At 41.0% G+C, this 27,454-nt stretch overlaps 1 protein-coding gene across 1 annotated transcript; it reads right to left on the bottom strand.

Annotated features, from left to right (window-relative positions):
• Positions 1-226: 226 nt before the first annotated feature.
• On the bottom strand, positions 227-25,700 carry LOC134660953 (protein bric-a-brac 1-like). Its single transcript, XM_063516841.1, has 9 exons — positions 25,549-25,700; positions 18,683-18,722; positions 17,733-17,909; positions 16,562-16,693; positions 15,032-15,207; positions 13,925-14,060; positions 7,605-7,613; positions 6,281-6,347; positions 227-961 (listed from the first exon to the last, which is right to left on the bottom strand). Exons 3-9 carry the CDS (start codon positions 17,898-17,900, stop codon positions 363-365), a joined length of 1,287 nt encoding a protein of 428 aa, XP_063372911.1. The 5' UTR covers positions 17,901-17,909; positions 18,683-18,722; positions 25,549-25,700; the 3' UTR covers positions 227-362.
• Between the last annotated feature and the right edge of the window lie 1,754 nt (positions 25,701-27,454).

The raw sequence follows: 27,454 nt of genomic DNA on the forward strand, positions 1-27,454 counted from the left end.
ATTAATATAAAAACCAGTTGTTGCCCGCTAAGAACCAGTTTCTGTGACCAAAACCTAGCTATAACCCTTTGAAAGCCACGCTTTTCGTGTTCAGCGCGTCATCGTGAACCTTGGAATGCACGAAATTGATCCGGCTGTGGACGCGCGCGTCAGTCGACGTCGTTGGCGGTTAAACGGTTAAAATGAGTGTCAAAAGGTTCCCCTACAGTCAGACACCCCCAGGCCGCCTTATCTGTAACTATTTACATCAGCATGTGCGTATATAAGTCGTAGCGCGGGACTCTCGGCGGGGTGGCCGGTGGCTCGCCCGCCCACTCTTGTCACAAGTGATACTCTTCGATGGGAGCCCCGCACGCGGTATTCTATTGCATGTTATTGAAGTTCACCCCTAGGATGTTGAGGGGGGAGTTGTGCGGGACGCCTTGTAGGTTGAAGTCCAAGGGTCGGGAGTCGATGAAGCCTACAGGGACCGGGTGCGGGGGGCAGAGGACCATTTGCTGTTCCTGTAGCGGCGGGTCCTCTTTGTGTTCAGGCGGGGGCGTGGTGTGCTCGCGTTTGATGCGGGATTTGATGCTGGGTCTGTTGTTGGGGTAGCCTTTCTTCTTGTATTCGAGCCATAGCGTTCTGTTGTTGACTCCGAACATTCTAGCGGCCTTGCAGAAGCCTATGCCGCCGAAGCGCACGGCTTCTAATGCCCTTTGGAAGTTTTCTTCGGACTGCGGGTTGGTGGCTCGGCGTCTCTTGGGTTGTTGGGGGGTCTGTTCTTGAGTGACTTGCGCTTCGGGGACGCAGCTGGGGCCGGGGCTGGGCCCTGTGACGCCTACCGCTTGTGCGTACTCGTTGATGTCGTTCTCCATGTGCTGGTTGATGACGTTGCCCATGTACATGGCCGGGTCGTGTTGGAGGCCGAGACACGCGTTGGAGTATCGGGGGTACGTGTCCATCATACTCCACTGGGCCCCTGGGAAGAGGGATAAACGGTTTAGATGGTTATCAATGTCAGAGTGCAGTTATAGAGCCGGACCAAGCTATCTCTGCACGGACTCGGGTCAATACCTGAGCGTTTTTGGCCCCCTCATTTCTGTGGACTTTATGACGAAGTGTTTCGACATCTCGATGATATTTTTGGTTGTCTCATTTGCTAATAAGCCACCAGAAATATCATTGAAATGTAGAGGCATTTCGACAAAAATGTCTCCAAAGAAATTAGGCGGCTGAAACGCCCCTGATATTGACCCACTTTGCAGCAACAGAGCGTCGAAATGTCACCATAAAATACGACTTTTATAGTGGCATTCCCACACTTTGTCACTGCGGAGTCGGTGCAGAGTTAGCTTAGACGGACTCTTGCGTACGATTTACATCAAACGGGAACCGGAGCGCGTTTTATTAGTCAAAGGAAATTGAACTTTTCAACTTTAGTGTCGAAGATTCAAATTCGTTCGACTAGTAAGACGCTCTCCTCAAACGTTTGACATGAATCGTACAAGAGTGCTAAGTCAAAAGAAAGTGTCCAAATGGCAGTATCACTAGACGTTCTCACACATAGTTAAAAATAGTACCTCTGGCGGTCTAGCATGAGTTGCGTTCTCGCGCGCGACTCCATACTTGAAGTCGCGCAAGATGTATGGCCACGCGCGCGAGTACGCAACTCATGCTAGACCGCCTGATATGACAATTATGTTATTATTTCATAGACTCACAACTTATTCCGACCTTTAGGGGAAAAGCATCCAAATATGGCAAAATATGGAGGTTCATATTTCATAAATAAGGCCGTATGAGAACGTCACGTAGTGAAACTGCAATTTGGACCGCACAAAAGTTTCCTTTGACATTAGCAGTCTGTCATAACTGCTGGTCTCTGTAAATGTTGGCTTACTACTGTGATACACGTTGATCTCCCTTCCCTAGAATAGATGTCCGGATACACTGCCCTGCTAAGGCCCGCTTGCACCATTACAGTAACCCGGGGTTAACCGGTTAAATCTGGAGTTACCATGGTTACCAGTACAATTTGACACTGGGTTAACGGTTAACCCCGGGTAAGTGAATGGTGCAAGTGACCCTAAGCCGAAAAGCGCTATCTCAAAAGAAAATTCATTGCTAACTTATACTTTAGTTTCTATAGCTGAGAATTCCATTTTCAAAATCATTTGTTTTTGAGATAGCGCTAGAGACAAACCAAAGAAAGTCTGCAGCGCAATAATTTGACATCGAATTAAAAAACTACATATGGCAATGTTTTTTAAGCAGTCAGTAAACGTCATGCACTATGGTATGTGTTTGTCAAAATCGTTTAAATATTCATTGTGTTTTGTGATGAACGGAATAAACATGGTGAAACCTTACAAAACCGGCGTGCGGGAGTTACTTTTCCGCATGACGAATAATTTTACACTTGTAAAAAGTCAGCACGAGGCGATTTAAGCTGAAAAACGACAATGTTTACAAAATTTGGAGTTGATGACGGGTAAGTGGAATGAAACATCTTAATACTTCACCATATGTACCTACTTAGATAATATAATATTGGTTTAGACTAAGGTTTCACAGCAAATTGAACACACCTAATAGGTATAGGCATACTTATGAACTTCCTCTAACATTTCGAGAAACTCATTGGTACTAGCCGGGTTTTGAGCTCGAACCCACAACCTCCATGCTTATGCTCACGGCATGGGTACCTACTAGTTAAAGCTAAAATTAATTTTTAATATATGTTTATTGTTTTAATGGTTTATTTCGTTTTTCCGAAAACTAGTTCGCAAATTGCGGGCAATTTCTCTGTCAATCTAATTACGCCTTAATGGGAGTAAAAGAGAAAGATGCTCGCATATTGAGAACTTCGGTGTTCGCGGTAGGCCCTCTGTACCTATTTACCGCCGTCGCGGATATTACAAAAGCTTATTAATTTTGATGAAGCCAAATGTCACATTCTCCCAATATTATTTATCAATATTAGTATATGTCTACATATTAATAGTGACATCTATTGTTAGAATGAAATTTATTTTACCATAAAAATTAAGCTGTGCATACAGCTTAATTTTTTCATAGACGGTAAATATGGTAGAAATTTCACAAGTATCAAGACTATTTAATCCATTTTCTGTGGTGTTGTCGCATACTGATTTTTAAAAACTACTTTTAATCTAGCGCTGCAGACTTTCTTTGGTTTGTCTCTACTTGGCTTAGGAGGGCAGTACAGGTGTCGCAAGGTAAGGAGCGTGTGCGTGGCCACGCACACAACAACAATATGAAGGGATTGCAATCCGGTCCGGCCGGATCCGGTACTTTTCAGTAGCTTCTGGATCCGGCCCGATCCGGGAAAATAATAAAGCGCCTAGACACAGCACGCGCTGTGCGTTTTAGATGACGTAAAAGCGGAGGAAAGGTATGAAGTTGAACAAAACAAAGAATGAATGAAAAGTTTAAATTTTGAAAGATGAAAGGATATTTATTGTTGATTTAGGAATACACGTGAAAAAATATCCTTTATTTCACTTATTACGCAAAAATAATCTAGAAAAATATGTCATTTAACTAACGATCATATTCCTATACTAAACGGATCCGGTCCTGCCGGATTATGGCCTAAATCCAGCCGGATTGAAAATCAGTCCACTTTACAATCCCTAAATTTAAAAGTATCAGTGTCATTTTAGGCGGCGTTTCCACCAGAGATGTGCGAGGATGCGTAGCGAGGGATGCGATTGTTAAGAACCAACAGACCCACTTTACATATATACCGAACCCCGCTCAGTTCTAGTTGACAAATTTCTACTGGTTCTCAACAAACACATCCCTCGCTACGCATCCTCGCACATCTCTGTTGGAAAGGCAGCGTTAACCTTACATCTATTTTTGTTACCTGTAGATATATTTCCATTAGTCTCATTCGCCTCTTCTTAAAATGCGAAACCTATAATACTATTACTATGTTTGTAAGCACTTGTATGTTTTGAAAGTAAAAGTTGATTTCTGCAATAAATGTTTAATAGGCTGTGCGTGAAATTATAAAGCTCGATTTCTAAGCGCGCGTTTGTTTTATGCGATAAACGCAGCGTTAATCGCAATGCGTTTGCCGCACACCCATTTTCATCAGATAATTTAATGACAGTTTAACGCGGTAAGCGCATTGTCATTTTTCCTAAATTCTGCTTAACTTCAGTCAAAAATCACGTTTGTTGTATGGGAGCCCCACTTAAATCTTTATTTTATTCTGTTTTTAGTATTTGTTGTTATAGCGGCAACAGAAATACATTATCTGTGAAATTTTTAACTGTCTAGCTATCACGGTTCGTGAGATACAGCCTGGTGACAGACGGACGGACGGACGGACGGACAGCGGAGTCTTAGTAATAGGGTCCCGTTTTTAGGGTTCCGTAGCCAAATGGCAAAAAACGGAACCCTTATAGATTCGTCATGTCTGTCTGTCTGTCCGTCCGTATGTCACAGCCACTTTTCTCCGAAACTATAAGAACTATACTGTTGAAACTTGGTAAGTAGATGTATTCTGTGAACCGCATTAAGATTTTCACACAAAAATAGAAAAAAAACAATAAATTTTTGGGGTTCCCCATACTTCGAACTGAAACTCAAAATTTTTTTTTCATCAAACCCATACGTGTGGGGGTGGGATAGGTCTTCAAAAATGATATTGAGGTTTCTAATATCATTTTTTTCTAAACTGAATAGTTTGCGCGAGAGACACTTCCAAAGTGGTAAAATGTGTGTCCCCCCCCCCCCCTGTAACTTCTAAAATAAGAGAATGATAAAACTAAAAAAAATATATGATGTACATTACCATGTAAACTTCCACCGAAAATTGGTTTGAACGAGATCTAGTAAGTAGTTTTTTTTTATACGTCATAAATCGCCTAAATACGGAACCCTTCATGGGCGAGTCCGACTCGCACTTGGCCGCTTTTTACCCTTTGGGTACGGAACCCTAAAAACGACACTAGATGCTTCCACAAAAACATATTAATCCCATAATGCCGTTTTTAATAGTTTATCAAAACAATAAAATAGGTTTTCATGGGTGAACAAAGTATCCTTGGTGAGCTAAAGTACCCCCCGACCCTACGGTACTTTTTGTACCGAGACTGACTGAAATAGCAAGACACGTTCGTACGTTTCCGTGAAAATACGATGGAAAACAAATATGAAGAAAAATCAATATAGGAAGTCCAGAAATGAGACGACACGACACAGTGACAGTACAAAAATGTCACTTTTTCTACTTCCGTACTTTTATTTGTCATTTAAAGGGTCGTGCACACACCTTTAAACCCCTCTCTTATAGTTGTCAAGACAAGTCTTTAGTCTATTCCCCAAAAAAGTATTTGTGCATACACGCAGTATCTTTTTGGCACTTTTACGATACTTCGTGTAATCACCACTTAAAAAATATTGTATGGAATACATTGTTGCCAACCTAATTTTAATTGTCATTTCTGACAGATGAGTGAACCATAGACATGTTTTGGTTAATCATCATCATCATCATCATCAGTTTTCATCTTTATAGGGCTGTATCTCCTAAACCGTGCGTGGTAGCGCAAAAATAATCAAATTTTTGTTCCCCTTTGAAGCCCATAAGTAATATTTAAAAAACACAAAAAACTAAAAAAAAATTAAAAAAAGAAAGAAAAATGTTTATGGGTTGTATCTCCTAAACCGTGCGTCGTAGCGCAAAAATATTAAAATGTTCATTCCTCTGTAAGAAGCCCCTAATTAATATTAAAAAAAGAACACAAAAGAGAAATAAAAAAAAACAAACAAATTGTTACTCACGCCACTCGCCTTTTTTGACCCCTCTTAAACAACGGTTGCATAAAATACTATTCTCGATATTCGTTTCCGTGATGTCAATACCTATAAGTTATTTACGATACAAGTGCGGAAAAGAGGAAATTCGTAACGAGTGGCGACAAATTAAGACACGATCGAAGAGTGTATTTTAATTTGATACGAGTTGCGAATTTCCTATTCGCACGCATATTCCGTTCCGATTAAGACATTAGTGCCAGTATCCACAGCCACAAATCGTGTGACGTTGCAAAAACAATGGCCGATCTGACTAAATAGTAACTTTTTAATAGATCTCATTAAATTCAAATTCTAATAATTAATTTCAGAATAAAATTCCATATACATTTAGAATAAAATACTAATAGCATATTTGTTCCGATTAACGCACTTATTGTAACGGCGTAAGGTCCACCGATGGTTATAACTATACAGTTGTATGAGAGATAATATAAAACCTTACCTTGCGGTAGACCGGCGGACCCCCCCTCCATAGGCAATGGTTCCACGTTCATGTGGGGATCGGTGTTCTGCAAGAAACAAAAAAATATATTAACCACAGATAATTAACGAAGTGATTAACGTTAAACATGACGTTTTAGCTGTCATCGAAGGATATTATCATGCCGCGATCAGAAAGGGATTAGAAATAACAGATTTCCATACACTTACGTCAAAATCAATATGGATTGACAGCTATCTCAATCCCTTTCTAATCGCGATTCAGTAATACTTCTTGCATCTTCTTATATCGACCTTTTACGAAGAAGATTTACAAGATTTACAAGAGATCCGAATTTTTGAATATCTTAGAAATGCCTTTATCTATAAAGAAATTCCTGAAAAAATTAAAGCGTCGCCTGAAATGCGTACAAATACCGCGAACAATAAGACACTGACACAGTGAGACAATCCACACTGTATTTACAAACAAAATGTCTTACATCACAAAGCAAATCTTAGAGCATTTTGTCGATATTTCTTGCCAGAGTTTCAGCGCCATGGCGGTAGCGACGTACTTTTTTAAAGCCATCAAACGTATAGGCTTATTTATGGCAATAGTTCTACTAACGATCCTCGCTCTGTTCTCTATTGGTCACGAGCAAGAAGATAGCTTTTATGAAGTAACAGCAACGGCGGAAACAGAAATATATAATAACACGAACGATAATACAAAATATATTCTTTTATGGACGGATCCAAGAGCGTCGCCTTTTATTTACTTAGGTAAAGGTTCGTATATATTTAGAGAGAAATCCTGCAAATATAAGAATTGCTACGTGACTGAAGACAGAATGGTATTGGGAGACCCATCATTATTCGATGTAGTTTTATTCAACGGACCTCAACTAACAAACATGTTGACAATGAATGATTTACCAAACAGTCGTTCTTCCAGTCAAAGATACGTATATGCCAATATAGAATCCGCGCATAATTATCCGTTATGTCACTTCAATGGATTTTTCAATTGGACTTGGACTTATAGATTAGACTCGGATATAAACTGGGGTTATTTTGTCGTTAAAAATAATACTGGACATGTAGTGGCACCAAAAATAGATGCTACTTGGGTGAGATTGGAAAAGATGGCGGATGTGAGCGAAAAATTTAAGAGGAAATTGAGAAATAAGAGGAAAGCGGTAGCGTGGTTCGCAACAAACTGTCATACGAAGAGCAGTAGAGAAGATTTCGTGGAGCAGACAAGAGACCATTTAAAGAATTATAGTTTGAGTGTAGACATATATGGCGCATGTGGCACGTTGCAGTGCCCCTCTTTTATAAACGAGAGATGTCTGCGTTTATTGGAGAAAGAGTACTACTTTTATTTCGCTTTCGAGAATTCTTTCGGTGAGGATTATGTCACGGAGAAGGTGTTGACCGCTTATAAACATAATACGGTGCCTGTCGTGTATGGAGGAGCGAATTACTCGAGGTAAGCTTTACCGCGAAAATCGAAGTTTTTATATCGCATATACAAAAATTACACTATGGTTGCCCTAATTCATATTACCGGTATAGTATGTTGTTCTAGTATAGTCAAAATTTTTAATTTCAGTACCTTGTCACAGTGACAATCAATATGAACGTCACTATTAGAGGCCTCATACTATTGCACTGTGACAAGGTACGAAATGGTACTGTAATACAATTCCTTAACCATACAACATGGATACTTAACGCAGCATTACTGACATCCGTCGAAACCTTCCAAAATTGCGAATTTCCACATGGTAGAATTTCGTAAACTCCTCATGTTTCTGTACGGACATCGAAATTCTCCATTACCAAAATGAAAGTTCCCTTTGTTTCCTGTGAAAGGGTATAGCCGGGTAAGCATGGCCAAACTGCCCTTAGCGAAAAAAACAATTTCCTTTTACTGGATTATTAACCTATATATAAGTAGTGCTTTCACCAAATATTAAGCCTCAAATGCTTCAGATTTAAAAAAAAATGCAAAAAAAGAAAAATAATTTTTATTTTATTACAGCCAAAGTACTAATCCGTTTTCTTTGTAATTTGGGTATGTTGTATATACAATTAAGGTCGCTTTCTGAAAAAAATTATATTGAATTATCTCTTAAAATAATAGTAAAAAATTGAAATGAAAATTTTCAGAAAAATAAAAAAAATACATGCGAGATAGCGACAGTTATCAAATTTACATATTTCATGTAGAATTTAATAATGTTTAACATATATTTTTTTCATAAATTAAAATCGGGATTAACAGTGTGAAAAACTCGAATTTGTAACATCCCATATGGCTGTAATAAAATAAAAATGATTTTTCTTTTTTTGCATTTTTTTTTTTGAAATCTGAAGTAGTTGAGGCTTAATATTTGGTGAAAGCTCTACTTATATATAGGTTAATAATCCAGTAAAAGGAAATTGTTTTTTTCGCTAAGGGCAGTTTGGCCATGCTTACCCGGCTATACCCTTTCCGAGAGCTTTTCGAAATTTTAGGAAACTCTAACCTGTAACCGTAACCGTTCCAGATTCCTCCCACCCGGCTCGTACCTGAACGCGCGCGATCTAGGCCCAGCCAAACTGGCCAAAACCATCGACTACCTAATGAGGCACCCGGATGAGTACCACTCATACTTCAGATGGCAGGGCCACTACAGTTTCGAGTTCCGGCACTCGAGCCCCGAGACGGACGACTACTGTAAGTTCTGTGCGGCGTTGAATGAGAGTGTGGACCGGCAGAGACACGCGCGCGGCGACTTGAAACAATGGTGGAACGGGAACTACACTTGTGATCAGAGACATTAGAATGCACAACTCAAAATGAAATGCCATTGCATTTAATACGCTAGACGAGACATTAGAATGCACAACTCAAAATGAAATGCCATTGCATTTAATATGCTAGACGAGACATTAGAATGCACAACTCAAAATGAAATGCCATTGCATTTAATACGCTAGACGAGACATTAGAATGCACAACTCAAAATGAAATGCCATTGCATTTAATATGCTAGACGAGACATTAGAATGCACAACTCAAAATGAAATGCCATTGCATTTAATATGCTAGACGAGACATTAGAATGCACAACTCAAAATGAAATGCCATTGCATTTAATATGCTAGACGAGACATTAGAATGCACAACTCAAAATGAAATGCCATTGCATTTAATATGCTAGACGAGACATTAGAATGCACAACTCAAAATGAAATGCCATTGCATTTAATATGCTATCGTTTACTGGTAAGATATAAAATCGAATGGCATTTTATTTTGTTTTGTGACACTATTCATGATAAGCAACGATATACGAACTATTCATGATGTGTTTTTTAGGGTTCCGTACCCAAAGGGTAAAAACGGGACCCTATTACTAAGACTCCGCTGTCCGTCCGTCCGTCTGTCACCAGGCTGTATCTCACGAACCGTGATAGCTAGACAGTTGAAAATTTTCACAGATGTATTTCTGTTGCCGCTATAACAACAAATACTAAAAACAGAATAAAATAAAGATTTAAGTGGGGCTCCCATACAACAAACGTGATTTTTGACCGAAGTTAAGCAACGTTTTTTTGCTTGTTTTTTGTTGATGGTGCGGAACCCTCCGTGCGCGAGTCCGACTCGCACTTGGCCGGTTTTTTTAAAATTGTAGATATTGTGCAATAGGGGGTATTATGCATTGTTCTGCCGCCAGAATGCAGCACTAGCAACTATCGTAAATACATACTGTGTCTTAAACTGTTTTTGACAAGTTTTTATTGATAATAAAATATGACATGAATGCATCAAGGCGGTTTGATTTACACCGGGAAACGCGAAAATCTAAATGTTGTTATCTGCCTCTTTATCGATCCAATATGCACGAGTGATAGGTAGATAGGATAGATAACGAAATTTAGATTATCTTGTTTCTTACGAGTTTGACATTACGAGTCTAGCGACTGCGTAAACTAAACGGTCAGTTATGCTTGGTCAAACAAATCTCGTCAGTAGAAAAAGGCGGCTGAAAAATCGCGGGTTAGCAACACTACGTTTGAATTGTTCGAAAATAGCGTGTCATTTATATCTTATCTGTGGAACTGTTTTGTTTACATTTCATCATTGTTCGATGTACATTGCTGCTTTCTGTTCGTTTCCTAGGGATACCATACTTTAGTATGCTTTACATTGCTACTTACATAGCCGGCTTGACAGATTTTACCTATCCGTATTTTGTCGCATTGAACCGCTAAACATACGAGGGGCGGCTGAAAAGTTCGCGGCCTAAGAAAAAAAAAGTATTATAGTAAATGTTAATTATGAATCGTTAATAATCGTTAGTAATGGCGGCAATATTTCAACTGCCAAAGAGGCGGGGAAAAAGTAGCAGTTTTTTTTTTCAAGTTTAGGCCGCATTATGGGCTCACTTGTGAGGTTATCTATCTACCTATTGTCGATGGCGCTTACGCCATTGTTAACGATGCTCCGATATGAATAGAACGCCGCGCGACGCTGTGCAGCGTAAGCGCCGCCATCGACGCATTTAGACGGCGCGTGAACTCGTATACGATTTTAGTTACATTGCGGACCATTGAGGTTACATCAATTCAACTAGGGATTGCAGAACCGGTACTGTTTAAAAGAACCGGGATTTTCGGTACCGGGCAAAAATGGAACCGGGATTTCCCGGTATTTTCGGTACTTTCGGGACTGCCTTCAAAAATCAGTTTTCACATCAATTTTCAGTAAAAAAAAAACGTAAAACACAACGAATCTTTCTTAAAACAATAAAAAAAATAGCACAGTGAAGGTACACACTTCTTTTGTACCATAATATGTGTCTTTAAGACACACAATCATTAATATAATTTGTTTTTTTTTCCCTAGACTACATGATATTTTTACTATCTTTGTTGATTGGCAAAAACTGAATTGTGGCTCAGTAATATCATCATTATTTTTAAATATGTAAGACGTTTTGTGAAAAAGGATAAAAAAAATTGATAATTTTCGCATACGTTCAAAATGGGTTGTGGACCTTCGAACATATAATAACAGAACTATCAATACGACAAATCAAGAAATTATTCAGCCAGAATTATTAAGTCATTTAAAATATCATTATCATATGTGAGTTTCTTATACCGTGTTTGAATTTGAATTAAAAGTGGTATTTTATTAATTACAAAAGTGTCTCTATTTTTGCTTCTAGTTAGTATACAAATATGAAATAACTAATTGTTCGTATAAAATTATTTATCGTACAAACATTTATCCCCTTAAAGTATCAAATTACGCAATTTTATATTATCGGCATTGTCAAACCCATTGACTTTTTTTTAAATTTATTTTAATGTAGTAGTCAGCCGTAAAAGTATTACCATCAGCCTTAGATTGAAAAAATATATTATTTTCTTTATAAAACATGATGTTTCATGTTAAGTAACAGAAAGCAGTCAAATATTGTACCGGAAATTTTAGTCCCGAAAATCCCGGGAGTACCGGGATTTTAATTTTGAAATCCCGGTTCTTTGCTTGGCTCTAAATCCCGGGAATTCCCGGTACTTTCGGTACCGGTATTTCCCGGGAGCAAACCCTAAATTCAACCGACCGATCAAATGACGCAATGTAATGAAACTCGCATGCGAGTTCTCGCACCGTCTAAACGAACCATATTTCAGCCTCCCCTCGTAACTGCCACGTACCTGATGCGTGTCTTCGTACTCGCGCCTCCTCGGCAGGCTGCTGAGCGTGACCGACTCCCGCGCAGGCTCCGGCTGCTCCTCCCGGTGCTCCTCGACCATGTTCAGCGACGTGGAACCGGTTGAGCTGTTTCAGCCTCCCCTCGTAACTGCCACGTACCTGATGCGTGTCTTCGTACTCGCGCCTCCTCGGCAGGCTGCTGAGCGTGACCGACTCCCGCGCAGGCTCCGGCTGCTCCTCGACCATGTTCAGCGACGTGGAACCGGTTGAGCTGTTTCAGCCTCCCCTCGTAACTGCCACGTACCTGATGCGTGTCTTCATACTCGCGCCTCCTCGGCAGGCTGCTGAGCGTGACCGACTCCCGCGCAGGCTCCGGCTGCTCCTCGACCATGTTCAGCGACGTGGAACCGGTTGAGCTGTTTCAGCCTCCCGTCGTAACTGCCACGTACCTGATGCGTGTCTTCATACTCGCGCCTCCTCGGCAGGCTGCTGAGCGTGACCGACTCCCGCGCAGGCTCCGGCTGCTCCTCGACCATGTTCAGCGACGTGGAACCGGTTGAGCTGTTTCAGCCTCCCCTCGTAACTGCCACGTACCTGATGCGTGTCTTCGTACTCGCGCCTCCTCGGCAGGCTGCTGAGCGTGACCGACTCCCGCGCAGGCTCCGGCTGCTCCTCGACCATGTTCAGCGACGTGGAACCGGTTGAGCTGTTTCAGCCTCCCCTCGTAACTGCCACGTACCTGATGCGTGTCTTCATACTCGCGCCTCCTCGGCAGGCTGCTGAGCGTGACCGACTCCCGCGCAGGCTCCGGCTGCTCCTCGACCATGTTCAGCGACGTGGAACCGGTTGAGCTGTTTCAGCCTCCCCTCGTAACTGCCACGTACCTGATGCGTGTCTTCATACTCGCGCCTCCTCGGCAGGCTGCTGAGCGTGACCGACTCCCGCGCAGGCTCCGGCTGCTCCTCCCGGTGCTCCTCGACCATGTTCAGTGACGTGGAACCGGTTGAGCTGTTTCAGCCTCCCCTCGTAACTGCCACGTACCTGATGCGTGTCTTCATACTCGCGCCTCCTCGGCAGGCTGCTGAGCGTGACCGACTCCCGCGCTGGCTCCTGCTGCTCCTCCCGGTGCTCCTCGACCATGTTCAGTGACGTGGAACCGGTTGAGCTGTTTCAGCCTCCCCTCGTAACTGCCACGTACCTGATGCGTGTCTTCATACTCGCGCCTCCTCGGCAGGCTGCTGAGCGTGACCGACTCCCGCGCAGGTTCCTGCTGCTCCTCCCGGTGCTCCTCGACCATGTTCAGTGACGTGGAACCGTTTGAGCTGTTTCAGCCTCCCCTCGTAACTGCCACGTACCTGATGCGTGTCGTCATACTCGCGCCTCCTCGGCAGGCTGCTGAGCGTGACCGACTCCCGCGCAGGTTCCTGCTGCTCCTCCCGGTGCTCCTCGACCATGTTCAGCGACGTGGAACCGGTTGAGCTGTTTCAGCCTCCCCTCGTAACTGCCACGTACCTGATGCGTGTCGTCATACTCGCGTCTCCTCGGCAGGCTGGTGAGCGTGACCGACTCCCGCGCAGGCTCCGACTGCTCCTCGACCATGTTCAGCGACGTGGAACCGGTTGAGCTGTTTCAGCCTCCCCTCGTAACTGCCACGTACCTGATGCGTGTCTTCATACTCGCGCCTCCTTGGCAGGCTGCTGAGCGTGACCGACTCCCGCGCTGGCTCCGACTGCTCCTTGACCATGTTCAGCGACGTGGAACCGGTTGAGCTGTTTCAGCCTCCCCTCGTAACTGCCACGTACCTGATGCGTGTCGTCATACTCGCGCCTCCTCGGCAGGCTGCTGAGCGTGACCGACTCCCGCGCAGGCTCTGACTGCTCCTCGACCATGTTCAGCAACGTGGAACCGGTTGAGCTGTTTCAGCCTCCCGTCGTAACTGCCACGTACCTGATGCGTGTCTTCGTACTCGCGCCTCCTCGGCAGGCTGCTGAGCGTGACCGACTCCCGCGCAGGTTCCTGCTGCTCCTCCCGGTGCTCCTCGACCATGTTCAGCGACGTGGAACCGGTTGAGCTTTTTCTGCGTCTGACAAAAGGGAACATGATTTAGTGCACGCAGAGAGTGATCAATAGGCTACATGACTAATTTTCGGGTTTGTTTTTAGGATCAAATGTCTGTATGTGACCCATTGCATTAAAGCAAATCAAAAGTCAGAAATGATAAATCGTTTTGACAGTTCTAAAAATAAAGCTGATTTGACTAGTAGGAAAGTAGCCAATTTGTCAGTAGAAAAAGGTACAAAATACAAAATAAAAAATCGACCCCATCTATATTTTTCAAATCTGCCGCCTTCTTCTAGTGACAAAATTAGCTTGCTAGACTATACACTAGTCGCGAGAGCATTATTCTCTTTTGCGTTATTATTTGTAGCGTTTAAACACTTAAGGTCTATTTGTAGTAAGTTTTTTTGTCAAAAATGGCTCACATGCCGTCGTGTTTTCCGTTTGGTGGCCGAGCGCGTCGAGTCCCGCAACCGCGTCTAACGCTACATATGTAAATGGTAAGTGACTCACATTCCGTACCTTTTCCGTTTGGTGGCCGAGCGCGTCGAGTCCCGCAACCGCGTCTAACGCTACATATGTAAATGGTAGGTGACTCACATTCCGTACCTTTTCCGTTTGGTGGCCGAGCGCGTCGAGTCCCGCAACCGCGTCTAACGCTACATATGTAAATGGTAAGTGACTCACATTCCGTACCTTTTCCGTTTGGTGGCCGAGCGCGTCGAGTCCTAACAACCGCGTCGAGTCCCGCAACCGCGTCTAATCTAACGCTATATATATAAATGGTAAGTGACTCACATTCCGTACCTTTTCCGTTTGGTGGCCGAGCGCGTCGAGTCCCGCAACCGCGTCTAACGCTACATATGTAAATGGTAAGTGACTCACATTCCGTACCTTTTCCGTTTGGTGGCCGAGCGCGTCGAGTCCTAACAACCGCGTCGAGTCCCGCAACCGCGTCTAATCTAACGCTATATATATAAATGGTAAGTGACTCACATTCCGTACCTTTTCCGTTTGGTGTTGGGCGAGGTGGCGGGCGAGGCCGAGTGCCGGTTCGAGTCCAGCGAGTCCGCCTGCGACTGCAACTCGTTGCCTTGCGAGCGGGTGAGGGAGGTCGTCTCCGGCATCTCGGTGAGCCCTTTGATCTTTAGGTGCTTCGCTGTGTCTAACACCTGGGAAAGGGTAAACATAGAATTAGTTACTAAACTCCGGTAGCCGTTTAAGAAGTGTAACGCTCTTACGGTAGATGTCGCTAGGGTCCCCTTGATATATGGTGGAAAGATTTGCTGGCCATGGATGAGGTCTTGGTGGCTCAGATGGCAGCGCTGGAGTATCGATCCAGAGGCAGTGAGTTCAGGTCTCATCCAAGACAGTAATTTTTCCACTTTTAGCATTGTTCGCAAACGTTATTGCTTGTTAAAGATTAAAAGGGTAAACATATTGTTAGAGTACATATTCGACAGTCTTAATATCTCAATAGGAATGTTGAACTGAAGTTAAAATAAATTTCACACCATGCATGAAATAAGGCACAAGATAATCGTAAACCATAGTCATTTTTCGAGAAATAGTATTCCATAATTGACTATAGATAGGTAGATTTGACTTGTCAGGCTCAGGCAACATGCTCATTTGTAGTTGTTTTTTGTTTAGAAAATTGTTAACCCGCATAAATGTCAATGTGGTTCAGTGAAGGGGACGGACTGAAAATCAGCGCTGCGCAGGCAATTTGTAATGAAATGACTGACGCAGCGTATGCTGAGCCCGTTCCTTTTGCCGCACAATTATTCTTATTTTTTCAATCCCTTTATGTTTTGTAACCTGTATGCTTTTTATGTTGCAATAAATGGTTTCTTGGTTTCTTACAATTATGAAATTTATGAACGTCAATACATGTGGGCATACTGAGTGACCTCTGAAGCGGGGCGTGCAGTACGTAATAAATGAAAGGCACCTAAGCGACCACAGAGCACACTATACAATAGTTATTTGTACAACAAGAGATCAAAGTTTGATATTTCTTCGAGTGCTTATTTTGAGTCCCGTGCAAGCGAAAGATTCTATAATAGATTCACGAGCGTAGCGAGTGAATCTAATTTAGAATCTTGAGCGTAGTAAGGGACTCAAAAGCGCACGAGATGTAAATAACTTTGATCTCGTGTAGTACACAACATTTTTCACCTCAGCAGTGAGAACATATTAGTAAACCCGAAAAATGTATTCCTTCTTCATCACTTACCTCTATTCACTCATGTTTTCTTAAGATATACCAACAATTAAATTTTCACCTCAGCAGCTCGAACAAGGGTACTTTGCTACTTAAAAACAGTGAGCAAAATCGCATTTTGCTCACTGAGTGAGCAAAATCGCATTTTGCTCATTTTGTCTCACTCAGTGAGCAAAATGCGATTTTGCTCACTGTTTTTAAGTAGCAAAGTACCCTTGTTCGAGCTGCTGAGGTGAAAAAGATTTTTTTCTCTGTTCCACTGAACGCGCGCAACCAGTCAAGCCCTAAGGCGTTCTCACCTGGGGTAACTGCTCCTCGGTAACATTGACCTCCCCGCAGTACATGAAGTCCACCATGGTCCGCAGGTCTGCGAAGCTCACATCTTTGAGGATCACGATAGGGTGCTGCGATGGGTTATCGACGAATAGCGCCTGGAAAACAATAAACAGTTCAGTAAAGTAGTATTTTAATTCATGAATTAACTACTACAACGGAAATAGAAAATTGCCGGTTGAATGTAAGTCAAACTTTAACGCCGTGTCAAACACAAAAGCGGTCACTCAGACGCCACATCATTGAAGTGTCAAAACTGAAGTTGAACTTTATGTATTTGCACGTAGGTCGATGTTGCTCTCTGGTCTGTGACCGATTAATCGGTCTTTGGCGTTGAACCTACGGTGCGGATATATCGGTCATTGGCGTCCAAAAGGTTGACCTGATTCACGTATAATGCAAGAAAGAAGAAAGAGTAACAACAACATAAGAGCATGAATTGTTTCCATAAGCTCCGTTACAGCAGGCGCGGCTCACTCCGCGATTTCGTCGCTACAAGTACATGCGGCCCACACCAATTTTGGTGTTTAGCCATAGTAGTTGACGCGCACCGCTGCGGAACGGACGCCTGCTCGCGCTTGCGCCACCTAGCAGTCTTATCTGTCGTAATAGACGCGTTTTGTTAGAGAGTGACCCTTCTGTACCTAGCACTATTATTTATTCTGTGCCCAAGCTCCTTTACGGCCTGATTTGAGGTTAGATTTTAAACCATTTGCAAAATTTATAACAATAATGCTGCGATGACGCAACAACATGAACATGAGTTCCTGTGTGGTCCTTGTGGACATGGATATGAACTAGAGATGCACCGGATATTCGGCCCTTATTTTAATATCCGGCCGGATAGTAACTTTGCTTGATTTCGGAGTAAACAAATTGGATTTAAGAAACAGTCACGATCATAATAGTACTTGTTTGTTATTTTAAAACAATTTAAACAAATTTACTCGCTTGCGATGAACCTAGAAATGAGTCCGCGCGAACGTTCACTACGAAACAGTTCAAAATCTACACAATGCGCACCGAAATGTAGGTATAGTTCCGCCGGCCGGATACCCAATATTCGGCTGATGGTCAGACTGAACATCCGGTGTCCGGCCAAACAACTATCCGTTGCACAAATATGAACCTGCATACCTGAAAGTAGGTGCTGCACGCCGAGAGCACGATTTTGTGCGCCTGCAAATGCTTGCCCTCTGCCGCTAGGGTCACATCCACCAGGGTCTGCGTGTTCAGCAGCGTCGTGAACATGGATATGAAGTTCGGCTGGTGGTTATTCCACCTGAGGCTGTATTGCTGCGACATCGCGCCGGCCTGAACGGGAGATACTACTTTTTTTATAAAATAAATAAATAAATATTATAGGACATTTTTTTACACAAATTGACTAAGCCCCACAGTAAGCTCAAGAAGGCTTGTGTTGTGGGTACTCAGACAACGGTATATATAATATACAAATACTTAAATACATAGAAAACAACCATGACTCAGGAACAAATATCTGTGCTCATCACACAAATAAATGCCCTTACTGGGATTCGAACCCAGGACCGCGGCTTCACAGGCAGGGTCACTACCCACTAGGCCAGACCGGTCGTCAAACGTGTCATTCTATGGAACTTGCTATGTAAACAAACCGCCATATTAAAATTGTCTCTGAATGTCAATTTACTGGTGACTTTTGTTTACATAGTTAGCAAGTTCCATAGAATGACACTTTAGTATTTGGTTGTTTGGAGGTTTGTAAGCTTTGAAGGCTATCGTACAAACAAAATTGGCTGTTGAATTTGGTTGAATTCCTTTTATTTAGGTAAATAAAATAATCAAAAGAAAATCAGCACGATTCCGATTAAAATGGTTTAAAGGAAAGAAAGGAATAATAATAAAAAGTATACTTGACTAACACATTGCCATAATAAAATACTTTAGCATCGCTGAAGAGACTTCCACTTAGATTGGTGCCTTGTGCAGTTGTGCCTTTTGGTTAGATACAGTCGATATGTACATTGTAATGCACACTGGGCCTTACAAGGTTAATAATAATGTCAAAATAGGAAGTGCAGTTTTTTTCACATTGAAGAACTTACCTGTGTTATTCAGTGTGCTCTGAATGACTCCAACTCCTTACTGAAACCAAATAATACATTGTAAGTAAATATAATATATATATATAAACGTTTATACCTGGTTTATACATATTATATTGTAAGGGCTGATTGAGACGGCGCACGAACTCGCATGCGATTTTAGTTACATCGCGGACTGTTGGTTACGTCCTATTCAACCGACCGATCAAAACTCGCAATGTAATGAAACTCGCATGTGAGTTCTCGCATCTTCTAATTGAGCCCTAAGGAAATAATAATCTTGTAAACTTTAATATTAGACATAATAAATTAAATTCGCAATAGGCTACTAGTCAAAGTAAAAAATATCAAGCGCACGCCAACATTATAGGTACTTAGGTCATACTGAAAATTCCTGGACTGGCCACTTAGAAAAAATAAGTTTTCTCATATATCAGAATCCAGAAACTTTCAGTATGACCCACGTACAAACTGGGAAATATAAACCTTGAATCTTGAATCATTAAGGTTCTTTGACTGCTTGCTTCACATTAAGGCACTTTTGTTATATGCGTAGCGTTCGAAAGGTTAATAACAATAATATAAACTATATACGATATTATTATTGCGATAGCTTGTATAGCAGTAAATGACAAGACCCAAAAATAATTGTGGATGAAGTAAAAAAAAATAAACTCCAATTTCGCAACCATATTTTATTGTCATAACGTTGTCATTATTTTTTCTGCTTGACTACTCACTGAGGTAATCTAATACCTTTAAACGAGCAATTCTTGCTTATTTATTCATTTATTTATTTATACATATATTTCGGGGATCTCGGAATCGGCTCTAACGATTTCGATGAAATTTGCTATATGGGGGTTTTCGGGGTGAAAAATCGATCTAGCTAGATCTTATCTCTGGGAAAACGCGCATTTTTGAGTTTGTATATGTTTTCCGAGCAAAGCTCGGTCTCTCAGATATTATCCTATTTATTTGCTATTGGTATTTGTCACAATTTGGTTGTCTTCAGTTCAGACGAAATTAAACTCCAATAAAAAGTAAACATTTTGGACAATCGTACTCAAATTCATCCACAGTTTGTCACGTCATAGTTGGTGCGATTCCGCGTGTTGCTGTCGAATCGATCAAATCGTATTATTTTCTATGACCAGAATCACACGTCACGTGGTGTGTTCATAATGTAACTGTAAATCTGGGGCCCGTTTCTCAAAAGCTTGTTACTTGTAATACAAGAGGAAGTCCCTTTCTAACAAAAGCTGTCAAAAAGTGACATCCGCTTGTATTATAAGTTACAAGCTTTTGAGAAACGGGCCTCAGTGCCCTGTTTATCAAAAGCTTGTAACTTGTAATACAAGTGGAAGTCCCTTTCTAACAAAAGCTGACAAAAAGGAACTTCCACTTGTATTAAAAAAATAAAATCATCATATAATTTATATCAATTTAGGTCATAGAAAATAATTTAAATAATACCATTGGATCGACTCAACACGCATCGCGTAGGGTGGCGTCGCGTCTCGAATATAATTCCGGCTTAAGAGAGACTAACGCAGAATATTGCAGTAGCAATAAATAATATAAAAATTCGCATAGCTGGTAGTAACGCAGATGCACATAGGTAATACTAAGTAATTCAATTATTTACTACTAACCTTCTCAAATATAAAGGAAATTTGTAATTAATACGCAATCCGTAGGATTGTACAAAAACAATAATTTGCGTAAAAATATTGTGGTTAAAGAATTTTTATTGATCTCAAAAGAAATTTACATTTCACATAATGAGATACATGCACTAATTTATTATATTATTCTATGTTAGTTTGCGCCCGTGAGAAACAATTTGATTATATTTACAAAGTATATACAAGTATGGGTTGTAACAATAACAAAGTTCAAAGTACCAACAATTGTGTTAAGTCACAGTAAAGTGGGTATAAGTTAAAATACATACTTAAGTTAAATTCATACGCGCACCGCTGTACAACTGCACTAAGTTAGTGGTCAGCGGTAACTCGCCAGGGCCGTATTTAGGTTTGGATTATAGGGATGTTATAAAAATATTGCACGCTCTTTTACGACTCTACAAGTATGTAGTCCGTTTTTTTTCGCACCTCGATGTATTCTATATTTTTGCTGGTGACTGTACAGACGCCATCAGATATATCGGAGCGGCCAAGGTGCTCTGGACAAATATCTGAACACGCCTGTGTTGTCAAGGCGTTACAGTGCGTGTTTAGATATTTTTGAGAACCTCGGCCGCCCAGATATACCTGATTGCGACTGTACAGTTCGAACACTAGTTCCGAGTAACCGTAAAAGATGATTTTATTTAAAATCTTAGTTTGAATATAATTTTCCTTGTAAGCTTTATAAATAGCAGCTTTTTTGATAGTAAAGGCTTGTAAGGCGGTATTATAAGTTGGTTAACATACATACGATATGACAATATAATTATACGTGTATAGCGCTGTCTCGCTCGCACACCGAACCGACGTGCGGGTCCGCATCAATGAGATAAAAGACTGTTAAAGCTTGCTGTTGTTTTAAGCTCGTCACAGACGGAGCGAATATCTTACAGTATCGCTAAGCACCACACACGCCAACAATACCTAAACATATATTGATCTCTATCTAGCACCTACATTGTGAGAGAGGGATGTACCATAGAGAAAAAAATACAAAGAGTGCTCACTCCATACATCAGTTCAGACTATTAATTTCAGTGTCTACATCTAGCATCGAGTAACGGAACTATCAGTACTGCTACTTGACAATAGATGTAGCACCGACCGGAAAGTCTTATCTCAACAGTATAAGACTTTCCGGTCGGTGGCGACATCTATTGTCAAGTAGCAGTACTGATAGTTCCGCTACTCGATGCTAGATGCTAATAGTCTTATTTGGTACTAAAACTGATGTATGGAGTGAGCACTCTATGTATTTTTTTCTCTATGGATGTACCGAGCGATATATCTGCATCAGTAGATGCCTTGCGATTAGACACAATAGTTTCATACATTGATGTATATCTCAGGACTGGGCTTACGGGCAATAAGAGCGGGGCCAGTACAGATGTGTGCACCGCTGCAACGCGGTTGGTTGACGAGTTCGCATCACGCGCGCGATTGGTCGCAACGAGTTGCATTAGACTGGACCAGCGGTTCTCAATCTTTTTTTTTGACGGAACCCTTTTGGAAAGCGAAATACTTGATGGAACCCTACAATAAAACAATAGCTTTTAGAAGTGTATTTTTTTATTAATAAGCATAATAATTATGCTTAGTTTATTATTCTAAATTCTTGCGGAACCCCTGCAGGGGTGTCGCGGAACCTTCCGCGGAACACACTTTGAGAATGGCTGGACTGGACGATTGGCTCGAATTTGTGAGTGACACCGCTGAACTAGTACCATTTTTAGTGCCCATAAGGCCCGTCCTGAGATATACGTCTATGGTATCATACATTCCTTTAACGCATGCGTTTAACGCTGCGTTTCCCGCATAAACCAATCGCGCGGTTACCAGCTTTAAACCATTGCGTAAAATGCTGTATTGGATATGAACTAGCGAGTAGTGTGGAATTATATAATGCAGCTTTGTGCTACTTGGGTATCTTTTAAAAAAACCGAATAAAAATCCGTTGCGTAGTTTTAAAGATCTAAGCATACTTACAGACAGACAGCGGGGAGCGACTTTGGTTTATACTATGTAGTGATGAACACACACAATGTGGGTCTCTCATACACAATGTTGTTTCATTTGATATGTATCAGTTCTAATGTTAGAGTGCAAGCCAGACTGACACGAAATTTAAGTTATCTTACTTATCTTATACGAGAAAGACTGAAATATTCGCGGCCTAAGCTAGAAAAAAAACCGGCCAAGTGCGAGTCGCACTCGCGCACGGAGGGTTCCGCACCATCAACATAAAATAGAGCAAAACAAGCAAAAAACGGTCACCCATCCAAGTACTGACCCCGCCCGACGTTGCTTAACTTCGGTCAAAAATCACGTTTGTTGTATGGGAGCCCCACTTAAATCTTTATTTTATTCTGTTTTTAGTGTTTGTTGTTATAGCGGCAACAGAAATACATCATCTGTGAAAATTTCAGCTGTCTAGCTATCACGGTTGGTGAGATACAGCCTGGTGACAGACGGACGGACGGACGGACGGACGGACGGACAGCGGAGTCTTAGTAATAGGGTCCCGTTTTTACCCTTTGGGTACGGAACCCTAAAAAGGAAAATAAACTATGCTACTTTTTTCCCCGCTTCTTTGGCAGTTTAAATATTCCCGCTATTTCTAACGATTATAAGACCGCGAAATTTTTTGCCGCCCCTTGTACCTTTACTAGCGACGGGCCCCAGCTTCGCAAGGGTTACACAAAACTTTAACAAATTATAGACCTAAACCTTCCTCAAGAGTCACTCTATTGATGTGAAAACTGCATGAAAATCCGTTCAGTAGTTTTTGAGTTTGTGGCAAACATACATACACACGAACCTTACCAAAAAGATACATTATATAGAAACAACTGTTATTTAAAATAAATTTATGGCAAAAATTTCATTTTTGGTACAAGCTGTTACCGCTGACTGTACTTTTCTTTCTACAGGCAACTAATACTCATCAAAACAATTCTAAAAACCCCAAACACAGTTAGGTTTCGTTGTTTTATCACAGAGTTCCTATGGCCACCTCCTGTCTCCATCATCAGATCAGCTTGATGGTATCATAATATTGCATTGTCACCCGACTTACATATATATGCAAATTTCCTTCAGGAGCCCATCATAAGATCCTTATAGGCTTCGATCAACACGGAAGGGATGCGGCATTCGCACTATATCCCCTCTGCCTAGGTACAAGATCAACTGATCTAGCGCGCGTAATAAAACTAGTTGCGCTCGGATTTTTAACTAGACCGAGTCCAGACGCGCGAGTGAACACAGCAGCAGAAAAAATGCCTAATTGCTCGGTTTTTTGTTGTAAAAAGAGGTCGGGGACGTCAAATTTACAAAAAGAAGGTGTTACATTTCACACGTAATATTATTTTTACATGTCATACGTTTAATTATATTTAAACACAATTATTATATTTTAGTCTCATGTAATTGCTGGATTTATCGATTTTTCTCGCCCAGTACAAATTGCGGATCGGTCGAGCAACAAATCCGACTTCTCATCTCTTGACGAAAATGTGTTAGTGTGCGTGTTGTGACACTTGTGACTCGTCCGTACACAAAAACAGATTGAGGTGTGCAAGATTTGTCTGTGTAGGGTGTCATTTTCTATGTATTTGTGTCGTCATTACAGATTGGATTTTGTATGCAAGTGTGTGAGAAGTGTGACTGTGTGCACGTTCCCCCCCGCAAAAAATGGCAGAATGATTTGAATGTCAAGATATCGCTTGGGCCTATCCCTCTTCCGACCTGTCGGAAGCCCGTGTTGATCGAAGCTTATAGGTATACACTTTGTTACAAAATGTTTAAAAAAAACTGTTTATTTTTTTTTATATAAACTCATTCAGTGGGTCTACAAGATCACGTTTTTTGACAAGTCTTCACTTAACCTTTTAGCCATCTATTGGTATTTGTTCAGGAATTATATTTTCTGCTCTATTCGACGCGACCAAGGTTTGAACTCACGATTTTTGACCACCAACACATGATTATGAAAGGTTAAAATCAGATAAGTTTCAACATTATAGTGGAACAGATATGTATCACAAACATACACACACGCAGATATGTATCACAAACACACACACACACAGCCTGCTTAACACATCTTCTCTTTTGACTTTGGGTCTTTATAGTTAATTGTGTTATTTTTGTTACATTTCTAACACAACTTTGTTTTTTAAACAGATTACATATGACAAAGTAAGATCTGAGATCCACCATCACAATCAATATAAGAAAGAAATACCATTTTAAGGTTATATTTTAAATTATTTTACTTAAGACTGTAAACAATAAGGTTAGGGTACCTATTTAGGAAAAGTCATTGGTTTGTTTTATGTTCGTTTTTTTAGCATTAGAAAGAACTTGAAAGAAGGTAAGCGATTTTGACATGTCTTTTAATTGAAAAACACTTTTTAAAAATCAATAACTATTACTTATGAAAGCAGAAGACTATAAAAGATCGTATTAGGTTCATAATTGTTACATATTTGCCGTAACTTATTCTTAAAATGTGTTTGTCAATTAAAAGACACATCAAGATTGTTTACCTTATTTCTAATGCTAAAAAAAACGAAATTATAGTCATTGTAACTGGTATTTTTTGGAAAATTAAGTTCTTCACTCTACTCTGGAGGTAGAATTAATTGTAGTTAAGAGGAAAGGTGGATAGTAAAAGTTACAGTATACAAGACTTTTTTACATACATAGCTATGTTACGTTGATACCTCCCGACGTTTACCAAAACCACAGTTCTTTGTGCAAAAAGTAAACAGAATGCATGTGTACTTGATGTGATAGCTTTTGTTTGAGATATGCAGCAATTTAAAGGGCTAAGACGCAAGATATTACCATACTCATGAGGACACTAACCACTATATTGCGTAGCAATAGCAACGAAGTAAATTGATAGTTGTTTGTCTTACTTTCATCATACCCCCCACGGACTGCGCCGGTGCTTCAAAGCCAGGAATTAAACTGCACTTCACGTTGGAATGTTAACTCAGCTCAAAAACACACCTCAACACAACACATCACTGAATAATCTTAATAACGATTAAGATTTACTTACCAAAAAAAAAACGACCGAACGCGAGCCCGGCCAAGATGACATCAATCAATAACAATGCAATAACAGCGTGGCGTGTCACCGCAACTATTTCAAAGATTACTCACCCATAATATAATAATTTAATCGTCTTTTCAGTTTTTCGTCCAGTTTTCGTTAAAAATATACGTAAATTGTTATGAATCAACCCACGCCAACAATCGTTCACCAAAACCCACGCCGATATGTGTTGCCCATGTAAAAAAATATGTTAGAGGACAGGGAAAAGGTTGAATGTAAAGAACAAAAAGAAAAAATAATATATAGTGTGTCAAAGGTCTGTTTGATTTCAAACATAGACAGAGAGAATCATACTATCTTTGTCTAACACTAGTACTAGCACCCAAAAGATAAGGATGAGTATAGTTTTTTTTGTTCCTATTTACTGACAAGATTTGGTTGACCCAGTATAGCTGGTCAAGCAATTGGTCAACCAGATCTTGACAGTAGAAAACGGCGGCAAATTTGAAAAATGTAGCCGCGAAAGGATATCGTCCCATAGAAAATTTGAATTTCGCGCCTTTATTTACTGACAAGATTTGGTTGACCAGCTATAATTAACAATTTATAGAAAAGTTAATGTTGTGACAGCAAACAGCAACACTTTAGAAAGCCGGATTCCCACGGCCTGTTTTTTCACAGATCTGACCGCGCCTCTACAGGCCGAAGATCGTGGGAACGGTCGCGATCGACGAGGCCTGTCGTCACCCGTCCGATCCGTCGGGAGTCGGTAACTTCAAAGGCGCGTCGCGGCGCGGCGCGACGGTGCCTGTAGGGGCGCGTCTGCGTCGGTTCATTTCACCTGGGACAGCGCACAGGCCTCGTCAGATGCGACTGCGACCGTTCCCACGATCTGTGGGCCTGTAGAGGCGCGGTCAGACCTGTGAAAAAACGGGCCGTGGGAAGCCGGCTTAATCAACCGCACAGGCATCCACAGGCGTGGCGCGGTCCGGCCTGGCCTGTAAAGAACACGGGCTGTGGGAAGCCGGCTTTATAGATACGCTGCCTTGGGCATCTCTTTTATTTTTGTATATATAAAAAGAGATGCAACACCTAAATTGTTTTCGAATCCCGTAATTATACAAGTGGGATTCGAAAACAATTTAGTCCATTTCACTGTTTAAAACAGTGAAATGGACTAAACTAACAACGCGGGGCGAAACAAAAAAAAAATAATAACTAAAAAATATTTTTTTTTTACTTTCTGCTTGGGCTCATCATTCATCAATAGTACTGGCAACACTATTATCCCGTCCATCAAAATGTTCCTGTGAAATTACATGGTAATGTCACGTTTATATTTTATAATTTTCCACATAAAAAGTGTTCGTATATAGCTGTAAATAGTGTTAAGTAAGTTAATCCACAAGGTCCGGAAAAAGATTCGTAAGTACATGTCTCTAACGCATTTAAGTAATCAATTATTTAGAGCAAGCAAGCGGCATATAAGAAACTGTTGTACACTAGGCTATGGACTAAACAACAATTTTAGTGCTCTTATTTTATCATTTACAGGCTACAAAATGAATAGCTTTAAGATCTAATTCTCAAAATTGATTTTCTTATAGCTAAAATCCGTGTTTTATTTATGACATGGTTATCTTAATAATTCGGGAAGATAACTTACTAAATATTAATTTAGCTTGGTTACTAAGGATACTCAGTAATTAGAAAACGGTGATTGATAATCCGTAGGATCTTTAGAATATGACCCAAGTCGTAATATAAAAAAAATAAACTAAAAGCGGTTGCACCAAACTTTTTGGTTATGTAGTATTCATTCATAGAAGTCCAAACAAGTGTAGTACAATTAATAGACAGTGTCTCGGGCTAAGGAACTATGTGGAGTTAAATCTGGTCAGAACAGTTGATTACTCTAGAATCTATACTAAACTATAACATCTGTACATCTACAGTACATGTATGTAACTATGTAATGGAACCTAAGGTAACTAATTTAACCATCTTCCAAGG

The sequence above is a fragment of the Cydia amplana genome, chromosome Z (assembly GCF_948474715.1).
Source record: "Cydia amplana chromosome Z, ilCydAmpl1.1, whole genome shotgun sequence".
In the NCBI taxonomy this organism is placed as follows: domain Eukaryota; kingdom Metazoa; phylum Arthropoda; class Insecta; order Lepidoptera; family Tortricidae; genus Cydia; species Cydia amplana.

Coding starts and splice junctions, on each gene's coding strand:
- LOC134660953 (XM_063516841.1), bottom strand. CDS start 17,900: ATGTCGCAGCAATACAGCCTCAGGTGGAATAACCACCAGCCGAACTTC. Junction 15,208..16,561: donor CCGAGGAGCAGTTACCCCAG/GTGAGAACGCCT, acceptor ACCCTTTCCCAG/GTGTTAGACACAGCGAAGCA. Junction 962..6,280: donor GTCCGCCGGTCTACCGCAAG/GTAAGGTTTTAT, acceptor CCCTCTTCCCAG/GGGCCCAGTGGAGTATGATG.